General features: G+C 43.7%; 1 protein-coding gene across 1 annotated transcript; it reads left to right on the top strand.

The window, feature by feature from the left end:
• The first annotated feature begins 450 nt into the window (after positions 1–450).
• LOC137152013 (killer cell lectin-like receptor subfamily B member 1B allele C) lies at positions 451–16,825 on the top strand. The gene is made up of 6 exons (XM_067546490.1): positions 451–553; positions 8,737–8,835; positions 9,211–9,324; positions 13,611–13,765; positions 14,112–14,221; positions 16,664–16,825. Exons 1-6 carry the CDS (start codon positions 469–471, stop codon positions 16,782–16,784), a joined length of 684 nt encoding a protein of 227 aa, XP_067402591.1. The 5' UTR covers positions 451–468; the 3' UTR covers positions 16,785–16,825.
• Positions 16,826–17,597: the final 772 nt, after the last annotated feature.

Here is a 17,597-nt window from a genome sequence, read left to right as displayed (position 1 = left end):
TAGAATAGCTAGAGAAAGAGGTATAGGTTAAAGATAACTGTCCCTAGTGGGGGGGCATACATTAAAGATGTCTGTCTCCAGTGGGTTCTTATCTTTCAATCTATTTTCCAGTTTTATGCAATAATAAGAGTTTCTCTTCTTAAAACTTCCAGAGCTTCTGTACAAAATGCAACAGGGAACAGCTTTCTTTTAATATGGGAAAAAATCAACAGTTCATTTGGAATCCCAGTACCAGCTCTAATGTATCGAGAGAATGTCTCAGATGAACTAGTGCAATTGTACTTTAAACACTCTTTATCTCTAGGCCATGGATTTCGCTCTTAGATTGCTAGGAGAAAAAGAAATCAAAAACTTCTGATAGACACTTCCTCTTACTGGATACGTCTGTCATCTTGGCTCATACATAAATATGAGATAGCTCTTAAACAGTTCGTCTTCTGTGGCCTCTCACCTTCCTCTGCATTTGCCATGGCTGGAGAAATAGTATATGCTGATTTAAACATTCCTGCAGCTTTTTCCGCTTCGAAGTCACTGCATCCATCTCAGCACCTCAGTAAGTGTATTTTGTTTCTTAGTTTTGTACCGGGATGGTCTCTTTTTTTGGTTTGGATTCCATTTTTTGAATGTATTTTTGTTGTTGTTGTTACGTGTAGCACAGCTATATTAAAGTTTGACTAGAAACAAAGAGCAGGTGTGAATCTCAATGTTCCATTTGCATGTTAGGATTCAGCAAATGTGAGGTAATTTACCATCTGTCAGAACTAGTAACTGAATCTGTTTAATTCAATACTGCACATTCTACTTTAATGTTCATGCAAAAGGTCACAGAAATCTTCATAGCTACTGGCAGTCTACTCATGACACTTACATGTGAAGAACAACACAGAAAAGGATCTGCTACGATTTATAAAAAGGCAAGTAGAGAGACTGAAATCTAGTATCAGAGGTTAAAAAATAGGGGAGGAGAAGAGAAAAAATGAAGAGCAACTTGGTCAATAAAGGATGAAGAAAACTGTAGGGAGCAGGGTTGTACTGGATTCTGAATAGACCTGGATAAGGAAGATTTGTGAGGAGTCAAGTCATTACAGTTCATTGCAATTAAAGTTTGGACAACTCTTAACTTAGGGGAGATCAACAAAGATGATCACAATATTAAGGAGAGGAGGAAAAATATTAGCTTTCAGTGTTCCAGGAATAATGAACATGCTGTAAACTAAACTTAAAGGGATGTAAAATGCAAATATATAAATCATAGTATAATTTTTTTACAAGACTCTCCTGAAAAGATTGACATCTGGAAATAAAAAACCTAACAATATTTTGCAGAACTGTGGTAAAATAGTAAATATATTAGCTATTTTCAAAGCATATTTTCTATAAATAGAGTCAGGCTACTAATGAGAGGACATTTTAGATAACCATTATAGTGCTAATCTTAGAATCAAAACATATAAAGCTGATATTTCAGTTAACAAGCAAATTAAATACTAAGAGTCCAAATATTTTATCAGTCTGTTTATAGCACAGTATATGAAGGATTACATATAAAAAGTTCAAAACCATTATTTAGTTTCCACAATGAATCATTCAAAAGTTAGCAAATGCCCCACTTACAGTTGCTTGTATAACCTTAATTCTGCCTCACTGTGCAACCATCTTGTGTATTGAATGAGGCAGGGATGCTTTGGAAACAAGTTGTCTTTAATGACATGGACATACGTTGTCATAATGCATATGCACAAGGGAGCAGAGATAAATTTGCTGGGGCTAAATCTGGCATTTTCTAACTTCTGAGTGCTTGATTTTGCAACCTAAATAATGTTCTTTTGAGAGTTTTCTTTGTTTGTAATTTACATTTCTTTGTATGTAATTTGCTAGAGTTTTTTTAAAGGAAAAGGATGAAACCAAATTCTGTTATGTGCCTCTGTAGCAACTCCCTTCATATATTTTCAGCAATGTTTAAACCCTGCAACTTCAGCACTGCAGCACAGACTGCTACCACTTGAACAACAAACGTAATTTAATTAGCTGGCAGCAGCAAAATGTTGTTATCACAGACGGAGGAAATGGATAACTGGACTCAGGTGTTGGTTTGTGGGATGGCTCCTGGGGGAGTCCAGCCCATTCCAGCTCTCTCTCCCTCCAAGCCTCCAGGAGTTGGAACTCATGTCCCATGTGATGCACGCAGATTAGGGAATAGACCACTGGGACCACAGGCTGGGTCCAGGATGCTGCTATGGAAAACCTGACCCAACTCTCTGTCCCCAGGGAGTTGAGCGAGCTCCAACCCCATGCTGTGCCTCTTGGGGCTGGAGAGTGGAAATGGACCACTGTGACCAGGAGATGGATCCCTTCAAATGTCCTTTACTTTCTTTGGAAGCTGGAGCTTAAATTGTGGGCCAGAGTAGTTACATGTGCCAAAGAGTTTCTAGTATCAGCCTAATTTTTTAACGCCATCTCTAACTTTCCCCCAAAACCCACCCTGTTTTATCCTGACATTTGTTAATCTGAGGCTAGATAAAAAAAATTTGGGGGGAAATTTTGAAGTCAATTTAACAAGTCGTTTAATTCTTTTCAATTAAAAGACAGAAAAGCAGCTTTCAACTTTTTAAAAAATACACCATTTTTTTCCTCTTATGTCTCCAGAACATCTTGTTCTGTTAAGGTCCTACGTTTTATTTATTAAGTCCTAGTGAGAACTCTCACATAAGATTATGAATAATGGGCTATACTTTTTAAAGTTACTCGAAGTTCAGTTCTTTGATATTGAAAGCACTGGAGTCTCCTATAGTGATTACAAACTTGGTGGCGCCTAGAGATTGTTACTCTTTATTTTAAATGACGTTTCTAAGTCTCTAGCCATTTTCCTCTTTGAAGACAGCCTTGAAAATGTAAAGCAATCTCTAGGGTTGTACTTCAAGGTGGCTTTTAAAAATTTTGCAGTAAGAAAATATCAGAGCCGTTTTAGAAGCACCAAACATTAGAACATCAAGATGCGAACAGTTAAGGGATTGAGCCTGTTCTCTCTGCCATGGTCTATTGATGATTTTTCTTCATCCCTCCCTCACTGTCCTCTTGTACCATCTCACTTACCATCACTTTCTTCCCTAAAATTTGCAAAAATATGTGCAAATGTCAAAATAGAAAGTTACTAGGAGCCTAGTTTCCTGTTCAAGCAATTTACTCTTCAAGGGACATAAAAACTGAATCATGTTCAAAAAGTATTCTGCAGATTTGAATAATGAAGTGAAGATCAGCACAATATGCTTGCAGATGTAAACAGAAAGAGAGGTGACCTTTATCAGAATGTTGGTTACTAATGATTTTCTCAGCTCAGGTCTTAACCTTGCACACAACAAGGAGATGCTATTGTACAAACATGGATATTCATAGATTTGTCAAAATACAAGAACACAAAAAGAAGCGTCTGCAAGGAATCTTTCCTCTGAATCTTTCAAGCCTTATCAGTCCCTGGGAATGGGGGAATACATTCAGGAATCTGTTCAAATGCTAATTGAGACAACAAGCTCAATTTGGAAAAAAGCAAATATAGTGCCCATCTTCAAAAAAGGGAGGAAAGAGGATCCAGGGAACTACAGACCGGTCAACCTCACTTCAATCCCTGGAAAGATCATGGAGCACGTCCTTAAGGAATCCATTTTAAGGTACCTGGAGTAGAGGAAGGTGATCAGGAACAGTCAACACGGATTCACCAAGGGAAAGTTATGCCTGACCAACCTGATTGCTTTCTATGATGAAGTGACTGGCTCTGTGGAGGTAGGGAAGGCGGTGGATGTGATATACCTTGACTTTAGCAGAGCTTTTGATACTGTCTCTCACAGTATTCTTATCAGCAAGTTAAAGAAGTATGGGTTGGATGAATAGACTATAAAATGGATAGAGAACTGGCTAGAGCATAGGGCTCAACGAGTACTGATCAATGGCTCCATGTCTAGCTGGCAACCAGTCACAAACGGAGTGCCCCAGGGGTCGGTCTTGGGGCCGGTTTTGTTCAACATCTTCATTAATGATCTGGAGGATGGGGTAGATTGAACCATCAGCAAGTTTGCAGATGACACTAAGCTGGCGCGGAGTGGTAGATACCCTGGAAGGTAGGGATAGGATACAGAAGGACCTAAACAAACTGGAGGATTGGGCCAAAAGAAATCTCCACTTAGGAAGAAAGAATCCCATGCACAGCTATAGACTGGGGACCGACAAGCTAGGCAGCAGTTCTGCAGAAAAGGACCTGGGGTAACAGTGGATAAAAAGCTGAATATGAGTCAGCAGTGTGCCCTGGTTGTTAGGGAGGCTAATAGCATATTGGGCTGCATTAGGAGGGGCATTGCCAGCAGGTCGCAGGAAGTGATTATTCCCCTCTATTCGGCATTGGTGAGGCCGCATTTAGAATATTGTGTCCAGTTTTGGGCGCCCCACTACAAAAAGGATGTGGAGAAGTTGGAGAGAGTCCAGCGGAGGGCAACAAAAATGATTAGGGGGCTGGAGCACAGGACATATGAGGAGAGACTAAGGAAACTGGGCTTGTGTAGTCTGCAAAAGGGAAGAATGAGGGGGGATTTGATAGCGGCCTTTAACTACCTGAAATGGAGTTCCAGGGAGGATGGGGCTAGGCTGTTCTTGGTGGTGGCAGATGACCAAACAAGGAGCAACGGTCTCAAGTTACAGAGGGGGAGGTCTAGGTTGGAGATTAGGAAAAAGTTTTTCACTAGGAAAACTAGGTGGTGAAGCACTGGAATGGGTTACCTAGGGAGGTGGTGGAATCTCCATCCTTAGAGGTTTTTAAACTGAGGCTTGACAAAGCCCTGGCTGGGATGATATAGCTGAGGTTAGTCCTGCTTTGAGCAGGGGGTTGGACTAAATGACCTCCTGAGGTCCCTTCCAACTCTAATATTCTATGATTATACGATTCTATGTTCACTTAGAGATCAGGGGAAAAGGCACAAGAGTCAAACCAAATGTCCTTCGTAGGGTTTGTCAGCCCCTGCCTGATGGTAATAACCTGGATCTGCAGAGCATTGAACAGCTGCACTGCAGAGATACCTGCCATGAGCTACAGAGTATTCACCATATTCCTGAGACGCTCTTGAGCTGTCTAATCATTAGGAGGTGACATCACAGACAAGACTATGTTCTCATCCAAGAAAATGGCATAGTAGTGTCCCGGAATGGGGATTCTTCCATGTACCAGGGAGTATCTCTCTCCCTCTTGTCATGGTCTTAGACATCAGCATGAAGGGACAGTAGGCTAGACTGGTGTTGGCTCAGCCAGTGACCGTGCTGATGGGTGAGGCAGCAGAATTGGTGTGGGCAGTGGCTGATGAAGCTTCAGCCAAAACCTAGAGATCTACTGCGGCAGGAGGTTGGAGCTTGTTGTCTCAATTAAGATTTGAACAGATTCCTGAATGTATTCCCCCATTCCCCAGGGACTGATAAGGCTTGAAAGATTCTCAGAGGAAAGATTAGGAAAAAGTTTTTCACTAGGAGGGTGGTGAAGCACTGGAATGGGCTACCTACGGAGGTGGTGGAATCTCCATCCTCAGAGGTTTTTAAGCTGAGGCTTGACAAAGCCCTGGCTAAGATGATATAGCTGAGGTTAGTCCTGCTTTGAGCAGGCGGTTGGACTAGATGACCTCCTGAGGTCCCTTCCAACTCTAACATTCTATGATTCTATGATTCTAAGCTCCAACGTCCTGCCGCAGTAGATCTCTAGGTTTTGGCTGAAGCTCCATCAGCCACTGCTTGCACCAATTCTGCTGCCTCACCTATCAGCACGGGCACTGGCTGAGCCAACACCAGTCTAGCCTACTGTCCCTTCATGCTGGCATCTAAGACCATGACATGAGGGACAGAGATGGTCCCCGGACATGGAAGAATCCCCATTCCGGGACACTACTTTGCCATTTTCCTGGATGAGAACATAGTCTTGTCTGTGATGTCACCTCCTGATGATTAGACAGTTTCAAGAGCATCTCAGGAATATGGTCAATACTCTATAGCTCATGGCAGGTATCTCTGCAGTGGAGCTGTTCAATGCTCTGCAGATCCAGGTTATTACTGACAAATAGGCTGACAAATCCTACAAAGGACATTTGGCTTGATTCTTGTGCCTTTTCCCCTGATCTCTAAGTGAACAGATGGAATGTATCTCGTACCATGAGAAAGGGGTTGGTTTCTTCAGCAACATCCTACCCCCAACTCAGTGACGGTGTCAGTGACCCAGGACAGGCCCAGAGTCTTGCATTCTGCTCTCACAAACAGGGACAATAGGGCATGTCCCTCAGGATCTCTAGGAATGAGACTCTTGACTTACCAAGCAGTAATGGCAGGTCGAGCTGAGCTCTTTCAGACACTCTGAACCCCATCTTGGAATCTCTTCCAGAATAACAAAGGCAGGCAGCTAGGGTACTGGTACAATGGGTAACCATCCTCTTAACACAGCATATGATGCCTTAGGCCATTGGGATAGTCTTGTGTAGATATTCCTGAGTGCCATCCCCAGGCCTCACTACAGCAGCCCAGTGGAAGATAGAAGATCTGCCTTTTAAAGGTCAGGGCCTCTTCAGTGAGAAGATTGATGTTCTGGAGAAGATCAAATCTATCAGGGCCACAACTAGATCATGCACCTTTGATGCATATGTCTTGCCCGTCCTTTTGGTTTCATAAGTAGGGTTCAGCAACAACCTCTCAGGCCTATTCCTCACAAAGGACATTCCAACCTCCTTCCACATTGGCCATGGGAGGAGACCTCGAAAGCACAAGGACAAAAACTTCCAGCATTCTTCATAAATCATAGAAGATGAGGGTTGGAAGGAACCCCAGGAGGTCATCTAGTCCCATTCCCTGCTCAAAGCAGGACCAACCCCAACTAAACCATCCCAGCCAGGGTTTGGTCAAGTCGGGCCTTAAAAACCTCTAAAGATGGAGATTCCACCAGCTCCCTACCACAACCAGCTCCCTACCAGCCCATTCCAATGCTTCACCACCCTCCTAGTGGAAAAGTTTTTCCTAATATCCAACCTATACCTCCCCCATTGCAACTTGAGACCATTGCTCCTAGTTCTGTCATCTACTACCCCTGAGAACAGCCAAGTTCCATCTTCCCTGGAATCCCCCTTCAGGTGGTTGAAGGTCACTATCAAATCCCCCCTCACTCTTCTCTTCTGCAGACTAAACAAGCCTAGTTCCCTCAGCCTCTTCTCGTAAATCATGTGCTCCAGCTCCCTAATCATGTTCATTGCCCTCCGCTGGACTGTCTCCAATTTGTTAAGGAGACTGGTACTCCTATTTCACCATGAAAGATGGTTACTTCCATCTGCTTATGGGACAAACCATTGCAAATACCTGAGATTCTTTGTGGAAGTCAGGCACTTCCAATTCAGAGTTCTTCCTAGCCGCTTGCCAACAGCCCCAGTGGTATTTACTAAGTGACTGGCCGTGGGGTTGGCACATCACAGACATGGAGGGGTACGTGTATACTTGGATCGATGGATGATAACAGCTAAGTCTGCAGCAGCAACTGCCACCACTTACGGCCTGTTTTTGCCATGCTGTTATATGGAGTCACTGTTACGGTTCCACAGGATCTGTGCTGCACCCCAGCTTTTGAACATCTCTTGGAGGAATCAGACCCACAAGGGGTGTCACTCTTCCTTCAGGGTAGGCCAAGCAACCTCCCTGCCTCATAGACTGAGCTACTGGGCTCCATCCCTCTTGTTTCACACTGAGCTCTGCTTAGCGAGTCTAACTGAGCTAGGCTCCTGGTAGAAACTCAGACACCCTTCAGGGACTAATGCACCCCAGCCAATATTTGCAGTGGCACCTTAAAAGTGTCTTCAAAACAGAACAGGATTTATTACCTAACTGGAACACGGCACTAGAAGTCCTTGGGTTACCAGAGAGACATAAAGGTTAAAACACAGTCCATTCTGGTCAAACCACAATTCACCCAGCAAGCTACAATGAACTCCATTTTCAGGCTCTGTTTCTCTCTTTGACTTTCTTCCTTAGCCAGTTCCCAGTGAGAGATAGTCTCACGCATCTTCCAGAGCCCACACTTATCTCCCCCATCTCCCAGGCCTTTGTTCTCAAGCTGGGCTCTTGGCTCTGATTCTCTGCTGAGAAGCGGGGAAATCCTCTTAATCCTCTTTCCTCTGGATCATTGGTTGTGAGGTGTCAATGTCCCTGGTGACTGGGCTTTCCAGTGTCTTCTCAGAATTTCCACTGACATAGGTCAGCCTTGGCTAGTCCTGTTAATGACCATTCAATCAGCTCAGACAACTAAGTCTCTCTCTCACACACACACACATGCCTCTTTCTCTCTTAGTCTGCCTTGAGAGCAAACGTAATCCTTTTCCCTTTCCCGTCCCCCTATGTAGCAATGCAAAGTGTGGGGAAAATTCCCACTCCATCATAGTGACACCAGCCGAGAACCTGGCCCTCTGATCCAGGATGATGTGAACTTGTTAACTAGTAAACATGACTTGTCTTTGGTATTTTCTTCAGCTTTCCACTACTTCCATCCAGCTAGACAGTTAATGTTGCCCTTGGGAGGGTGATGTGGCCTACGAGAGTTTTAAAACTGATCATTTCCCTCCTCATGTTCCATGAGTCCAAACTAAATCCTTCTCTCCATATGAAGTTGTTGTGCAGCCTCCAAAGGAGAACACGTTTTCATGTTTTATTACAAATCTTTATGCTAGGTTCTGATTCTTGCAGATATCCCTCAATGCCCACGCTGGCATCGGATTGCTCTATGGCTTGGATGGGCTGGCAACATCATCCTGGCAGCAGCTGTGATAGCACTTGGTGTTTGGGGTGAGTATCTCAGCGCCATAGATTCATTGGTTCAGTGAATTCTCCTCTACCTCTGCAATTCCACTTAGATTCTATTTTTTGCCCTCCAAAACATTTCTGAATAAATGACTGGCTGTTTCATCACTGCCATAGATATCAAAAGTGTTACATAAACAAAGTAGAGCTGAGAGCTTGATACATGAATCATGCATTATTTGACTGTAACAACGCGACTGTGAGATGTGCAAAAAAGTGGGATGAGACTTACAATATGTAATGGGTGAGATTCCATCTCCCGCTGCTTTTCTGTCCCTATCCTAACTTGATAGGTATCTCATGGTGTTTGGGGACTTGATACTTTTTACTTTCTCCCTTTTGTTACATATCCTTGTGAAGGACAAAACCGAGGTCAGAGAATGACAAATGGAACTGAATGTAATTCCAACCTGGAGGATTCCCAGTCTTGCTTGAAACCAAGATGGTATCCAAAGCCAGACAACAACTCGACAGGTAACCTCAGCTGCTCTTCTTTGTACTGTTTGCAACATTGTGCCCACCCGGAAGAACTCACTCCAAACGTGCTGATTGAAAATTCAGCTACTGCATCACAATATCTTGTATATAGCTGAAATGTGCAACACCTTCATCTTCCTGTCTTTATTTTCTTGTCATTAGTTCCATTGGACGGCTGCAAGATAAATACCAGAACTAGCTGAAAATTTTCTGACTCTTAATCAGAAAAGAGGGTTTTGTCAAAAATGTTATTTTTCATGTCAAATTTTCAATTTTCTGAAACTTTTCTAAAGGGAAATTTTCTGAGAAAAACGAAACATTTAGTTTAAAAATTATGGACTTTTCTGCATTTTGCCTTTCCCCATATTTTCTCCAGTGGGGGAAAAAGGGAGAGAAAGTAAATAAGGGAAAAAAGGGGGAAACCCTCTGAAAATTTCAGTCAGGGAAATTTCAGACAGCTCTAATAAATACATTTTTTGCTGTTTGTTCGGAGTAGTAGGAGTGACATCTAGTGGTCACTCAAAGTACTTCCCATGTATATGAAACACATTTTATAGTGTAATAAAATGTCTATTATATAAAAAAACTACATTAAAAGACTGTTTTAGTTGCAAAGTCAGGAACTCAGAAGTTAGGAAATGACAGTTTTATAGTTGTCCATACATCCTTAATTCTGCCCTCTTGCATTAGATAGACTCTTATTTAACAACATGTAGGAAGTCTGTGGCAGAGTCCAGTCTAGTGCCTTCATCACAAAAGAGCATCTTTCCTCTTCTTCAAACTATCTGCCTCATCCACTTTCCAGCTTGTACCCTGAATGAAGCAGGGTCTCATGGAAAATCAGTGTGTGATCATGTAATTAAAGACTGTATGATGATGTTTTACAAAAGGGCAGATTTAAGGTTTTCTGGGCAATCTTATTTCTTATGTTTCATAACTTTTGACTGCTTGGTTTTGCAGCCTAAACAACATTCTTTTAACATATCTGTAAAAGTAACTTAAGGACCTTTTTAAAAGGGAAAAACAGATTTTCTCCTGTGAATGTATAACACAGGAATCCTTTCATTTACCTCTGCAGCATAGTCACATGTGGAGTGAAACTTACTAGCTGTTTAGCAGCACACAACACTATACAATACCTCAGGAGAGAAAGCGAAGAACAATTCAAAATCCCTGGGGAGATTCAAATGTATTTGTAGGGTGCAGCACATTTTAATACAGAGCACCTAATGGACACTTGACCTCCCATTTGTAAACCCCAGACTCTTCTCCCCGCTCCCACCCCTTTTTGCCATCATGTAACATCCCATTGGCAACTACATCAGTTGCTCACATGGAGAAGTAGTACGGGAAAGCATTACATGTAGCTGTAGATGTCTTTCAGTCAGATATAGCAGGTGGAAATGAGGAGAGGCCAGGAACATGTGACCTGTCAGCTTTCCAGAGAGGAGCACCATCAATCACCCCATAGACCACAATCTGGAAATATCTGTCACATCCAGTTGAAATTGGCAGAGAGATTTTAGGGAGGCAAAAATGTAGTTACACAAGCTGGCAAATCCTCTGTTAGTCAAAATAGGACCCTGGGATTTTAATGACCACAAGTGTAGACACACAGAATGGAGCAGTGTAGAGCTGCGGTTAGCACCCAGCTAGGGCTGCCTTTCCCTCTCCTGAGTTTTGAGGCACTGAGTAGAGATGTTCAGGATGTGCACGTGCAGATTATAGGTGAGGCTGGTAGCACCACCTATTATTAAGATTGCACCGATTCTTCTCACTATGACAGCCTGTTTTCAGTTGCTTATATTTTTGCTGACAATTAAACTGGCTGTTCAGGCTGAAGCTTCCATGCCAAGTGTCTGCCTCAGCCTGATTTTTTTTTTTTTTTTTTTTTTTTTTTTTAATTTCAGCCAAAACTGTCCAGATGTTTCTGAGAACCAGGCCACTGACAATACATTGTATTCCTCATGTTAAAAAATTCTGGAGACTTTGACTTTCAGAAGCTCTAGTGCTGCCCCCGTGCTTTGAATAGGGACTTGAAATTTGGCAAGGGGGTGGCTTACAAATCAGGGCTCTATCTGCCTTTTGCTGTTCCTATGAAGATCTGTCCAATTTGGCCAGGTTATAAATCTTTGAAAATTCACAATTTGCACTTGCTCATTAGCGACTTCTTAGAATTGTGCCACCCAATCTGCCATGATTCCATCAACAGTGCGCATGCTCCAGCCCAGAGCGGCAGGGGCTGAGTAGGACCTTCCATGCAATTGCAGCCCGCCCCTGAGCTGCTGCGGGCAAGGTTTGGGTCCTGACAGTGACTGGGAACCTGTCTCTCCTGTGGTTTTAGTGTTCTGCTGAGCCCTGGCAGCACAGAGAAGGAAGTGGCCTGAGTTGAATGCAGAAGGGAGCCAGATGGCAGGGGACAGAGTACACTGGGGCTGGTGGTGAGGGAGAGTTACTTAAACCAACCCTTCCACAGATGGTCACTCACTGTGCTCCTCATTCACTGGGTGCCTGAATTGAGACCCTGGGGTCTGACTTGTGGATGTGCTGAGCAGTCACAGCTGTAACTGAAGTCAGCGGGAGCTGTGCTCTGAACATATGAAGTACTATAAAATGCTAAGTGCTGCTAGGGCTATCGCCTGCTCCTTCCCTCTCAGTTCCCAGATACAGAGTCCAGTCTGCAGGCAATGCGATGTGATGGGTTTATTGGGGTCAAAACAGGCAAGCTTAAAATCACAGCCCTTCACATCAGTTGGGCTTCCTTTCCCATGACTGTAGTTCTGTGTGCCCATAGAACTGCCCCCTGACCATAGTGCTGTATGCCACGGGAACTCCCTCCTGCCCTAATGATGTCTCCATATGGCATCGGAGCCCCCACTTCCCCCTCCTTCTTCATGGTAGACTCAGTTATACCCGTAGCCTCCCCCCCCCCCCAGTACCATCCTTTCCAATATATGGTCATGTTCCATTTTGGAGGGTCTCTGCCTGGGGTCTTTAACACTGCCTCCTTTGTACCCCATGGGAGTGACAGGGAGGCAGAAGCAGGGTTACATTCAGTCAGGATCACTGTTCCTAGTGTCAGCATCTTTCTCCCTCCCAGCTGCTTGATTAGCGACCCCTGCTGCCCTGTTATCTTCTCTCATTACAGAAAGGCAAAACTTGCACTCTGCGTGGGGGCGAGTTTGCTCTCTCGCTCACATTCCTTTTCATTTGCATCCTCATCTATTTGGGCTAAAAGCAAGGCCAAAAGCAAGATTTCTATTTAGTCCTTCACCTTATTTGCTTCACATTCTCCCAACAAGTATTTGGAAAAATCAAGGGATTTGGGTACCTAATTCCTGCCTACATACCTTCTGAGGATCGGAGTCTAGTTTCTCCAGTTGGGAACCCAATATTGCTGGATACTTTTGACCTTAAACTCTCCGTGCCTCAATTCCCCATCTGTAACATGGAAATATTGCAATCCCCAGATCTCAAAGGGGTGCTGTGAAAATTCATTAACATTTTGTGGAGCTCTCAGAGACTATAGATTGGAGTGCCAGAGGAAAGCTCATGAGAAAATGAATAGTTCTGTCCTTAGAGCAGGCTTTGAATTCTGTGCAGAACTCCTGGGGCTACACCTTAAATGAGACGAAAACAAAATATTGAATAGCTGCTCAGTAATGGAGCACTGTCCGTCATGTGTCCTGAACGAAGCAGGGGTCCTGCGGAGAAAACTGGTATGTGATCATGTACTCACAGACTGGATCCTAATGCATAGGCACAAGGGGGCCCAATAAAGAGTGCACAGGCAACTCTGACACTTTGCGTGCTTGACTTTGCAACCTTAATACTTTTCTTGTAAGGTGTTTTTCTGCATGTGTGATCTGCACACAGCCCTCAGTTGTCTGGGAGTGCCCTGGGAAGCCAGAACGTCCTATGAGAATCCCTTGCCTCCCTCTCTCTACATTTAAAGTGCTCCAGAAATGATTCAACAGGGAAGGCAACAGTTTTGTGTTGTCTCTCTTTTCAGAGGGAGGGAGATTCATTGTGTGATACTGAACCTGTAAAACATGAATTATGTGCCCAATCTTACAAATTCATATTCACATTACAGCTCTGCCAAAGCACCTCTCTCCTGAGCCGTACCTCCATCTGCTATTTCCTCAATCAAACAGTGAATAAAAAGAAATGTCTTGGCTGAGAACATTTCTAGTTTCAGAACTCCTGAACACAGGGAAGCTCAGTGCTGTTCAGATCCTTCTGACCTCTATAATGCTGCCTTTTCCAATGTCTATTTCCAGAGGACTGCGGGTGCAAACTGTGTCCTGCTGAGTGGCTGCTGCATAAGAACAAGTGCTATTGGGTCTCTAAAGAAAGTAAATCTTGGCGTGAGAGTCATGAGGACTGCGCAGCGAAGAGCTCTGAAATGCTTGTGATCCAGGACAAGGAGGAGATGGTACAGTAAATAAAAATGGCTTAAACTGCCCCTGGAGAGATGAGTGTCACTAGTAATAATATAACACAATGGGCTTGCAGCAAAACAACAACAAAGTTTAGGATTTTTCCCCAGCTCCATGACATTTGGCTTATGAAAAATCTACGCCAGCGTGCATTAAAATATCATTGATATGTACAGGGGAGGGAGGGGGTGAGACTGGAAAAGGGAAACAGCACAAATTGGGTATAAATCGATTGCAGAGCTGTGTAGCAGGGTCTTTTTCTTCATTTGCAGAAAGAGCAAAGAAGCCAGAGAATTATAGCAGGTTATATTCACCCAGACTTCTCTGTCCTGTCACTTACAGGGGTATATACTGAATATTACGCACATGAACAATGTTTGGCTTGGACTCAATGTTACATCCCCAGAGAGGAAATGGACCTGGGTGGACGGCTCCATGTTAGACGAAACACTGTGAGTTTTCATGGTTCCTAGTTTGCTTTGAAACTTTGCATGGTGCACAAGTGGGAACATGAGATTATTGCTGCCTCGTGCTTTTGGGAACAGGGACTGTGTGAGAGCACAAGTAAAGTGAAGCACCAGGCAGAGTCCTGCACATGGAGAGATGGAGAGAGCCTCAAGCCCCGTGTGTGCTTGCAGGAGCATAGGATAAAGGAAGGTCAGGGTGTGTTTGGAGAATGGGCATGTCTGGGAAGACACTAGTTTAAGCATAATCCTTGTCTTGATAAAGAGGCACTTAGCTGTTGGCTCCTATGTTAGCTCTTAGCTGTGCTACTCTGGCTGAGTTACGGGGCACTTGTCCAGCAATGTGCTCATTAATTCAGGGTCAGGGTCCCCTCTCCCGCCGAGCACATTTTACCTCCACCCCATGGCTGGAATGAGGGTAGGGAAAGTGGCAGTATATTCCCAAGCCCCATCCACCAACCAGACCCAGCCCTTCAGACACCACTCAGTACATATTGCACAATTGTACAAAATATGACTATCCCAGCGATGCTGGGCTCAAGCTTGGTTCCACTGTGTGAGAGAAGGGTTGAATACACACATGGGCAGGGCCAATAGAGTCACAGTAGTCACATGCCCTAGACCCTGACAGCCACTGTCATGGGGTGAGGTCACAATCTTCGTTTTCATTTTTAAAAAAAGATTCAAGCCCTCATGTTCATGTAGCAAAAGCTTGAAAATGTGACCCAGCTGTACCAGACACAACAACGTCTGCCTGAGTCTGCAGAGAGCCTGTGACAATAGCTCCGAGACACAGGGACATGGGAACACCATTCACCTTCCAAAAGTGGCAGCTGGGCCCCCTTTCCCTTGCCCTGGAGAAGCAGGAACAACAGCAGCAGGACCACTAGTACTTACCCCAGCAACTGGTGTGTTGCTGCTTGGGTAGGGGAGTCAAGCATCTGCCCTTTTTCCCTCTTGCCACACACAGAGACCCCTGCTGGGGTCGGGTTGGAGGGATGCCCAGCTCACTGGGGCTGGTAGTTTTCCTCCCATTGAGATGTATGGAGCAGTTCCCCCCTCCAAGAGCAAGTGGATTAGGCTCTCTACAGACTCAGGCACGCGTCCCTGTGTAGGTTACACTCATTTGACAGTTTGAAGATTTTCACAGTCATGAGACTTTTTAAACTGTAAGCCAAGTTTCTAGAGAACCAGAGAGTTGCCTTAAAAGAAGTACCATTCACTGTCCTAGCCTCACATAGCGATGCACTACACTTCCCCCTGGGATGGACAGCTCAAGCTTTATAATGTATCTTTTTTGGGGGGGAAGAGGAAATAATGTTGCCAATTCGGAATGTAAAAAGGTGTGTGCAGCCCTTCAACTGCCAGGAGTTGAAAGTCGTGAACTGTGTCATGCGAAAGATCACGTTACCTCCGGATTCAGATTTCATATGAGACTTGGAAAACTGTAATAATCTGAGCATTATTCACAGCTTTACACCTCCCACAGGTACTTCCACTAGTCAGTATATGGATGAGAATTGCACCCTAACTCATCAGAAGAAAATATCTATTTTTTCCCTTTTTTTCTTTCAAACACCATGCACAATATTAACACTGCACACTAGTATATAGAACGGAGGAAACTGTCTTAGGGAAGATTACATAATTAATCAACAGCACTTAATTGATCACCTGTCAAATAAGAAAAGAATGAAATGTTTCTTTTAAAATTTTACATGGTCCTCTTTCAGTATGCGATGATAGATCCTGAGGAACTAGACTTCCTTGCTAATTTTTGTTACCACAGCTGCACCCCTGGCCAGAGTTGTGTGAACATGTCATGGGTGACTGAGCTCCAATGCACTCATGCCAGGGGACCATTCAAACTACTATGAATGTATGCTCAGAGTGTTCTTTTTATTTTGGTAGGTAAATGCTCAACACCAATGTTGCATTAACATAGAATTTTGCTCTTGGTATAGCATTAGAATTACTCCCTGTTGGTTATCCTGTCAGGCAGCCATGGCACGGGTGACGAGGTATGAGGTAAAAAGAGGGGAACAGGGTAGAAGCAGGGTTAAATATTGGGTTAAGGCACCATTGACTGTTGCTATACAAATGACAATTTTAACTTTGTCTTAAAAATACACCCACATCTACTGTGTCTTTGTTCTTGGAGACCAGCTAGGTGTAGCCTTAAAGCACGATTCAATTACCCCAGCCGTGTGGCCAACAATCGTGATGGATTTTGCAAGTGGACAAGTGTTTTCCAGAACTGAACTGAGCCTGCCCAGCTTTTTTCCCCGTCTGTGAGGTGGGGCTCTAGAGAAAAACACAGATCAAGGAAGATAGCAGCGAGACAAGGCACCCATCCGAACGAGGAAGAACTGCTAAAGATCTTGGTTGATAAATCTAAACACACAGTGACTTTTGCTTTTTGTGCCACAGGTTCCAGCTAACAGGAGACAAAGAGATGGACAGCTGTGGGATGATCAAAAAGAACCACACTATTTCCGAAATCTGCAGCGATGTAGCTAAATGGATTTGTGAGAAAGTTGCCCTGAAATAATCAATGGCATTAATGATCTGTGCTTGTATAACTAAAATTAACAGTATCCTTCTTTTTTCCAAAACAAAGCTATTTTTAAATGAAAGAATTCTGAAGGGTGAGAAAACCCCATTTTCCAAGTGAGATCCATGCACTTGTTTCTCAGGAACTGGGTCTGATTCCATAAAGAGGTGGCTGTCTCCTGTCCTGGGCATCTTGTGGAAGCAGACACTGTTGGGGGCACTTAGGAACAGTTTTTATTTTCAAAGCTGTACAAATAAATCAGAAAAGGCTGTTAGTGCTAAGCACCAATGTCACTTTTACAGATCTAAGCGTCATTTGCTCTCCTCTCAGAAAGACCCATTGTGCTAGATTCACAAAGGGACTCCCGTATTATGACACTGAGTGTCGCAACGCCTAACTTTTAGGTGCCTAGAAAAGCCTTGGGATTCACAAAGCGTGAGTTTGGCACCTACGCGTAGGAGAGTAAAGAGTTAAAAGCTGGACAAATGGTCAGACCTAAATTACAGAGAACGGGGTCGAGGCAAGGGTAAACCTTGTTTCTGTTAATTGGTATAAATTCTAGTTAGAGTCTGTTATGTCTCCTCTTCAACTCCGTTCCTGGCTATCTGCACAGGGATGAGTATCGCCATTCCTGTGCAAGGCCTTTTGGTGGGAAGAAAACATTATCTTCCTTCTCCCCCGGACATGTCTTTACTTCAAAGAATGTTAGTGTAAAATTAATAGATTTTAAGGTGATGTGCCTGACCTCTGTATGGTAATCCTGCAAACAACAAACAGGGGCGCGTATAATTATATTCATTATGTAGTTAA

Source organism: Emydura macquarii, unplaced genomic scaffold (genome assembly GCF_026122565.2).
Source record: "Emydura macquarii macquarii isolate MOO-44397 ecotype Brisbane River unplaced genomic scaffold, CSIRO-AGI_Emac_v2 contig_1132, whole genome shotgun sequence".
NCBI classification, from domain to species: Eukaryota; Metazoa; Chordata; order Testudines; family Chelidae; genus Emydura; species Emydura macquarii.
The sequence above is the reverse complement of the archived record's forward strand: the minus strand, read 5'-3'. Positions and strand labels throughout refer to the sequence as shown.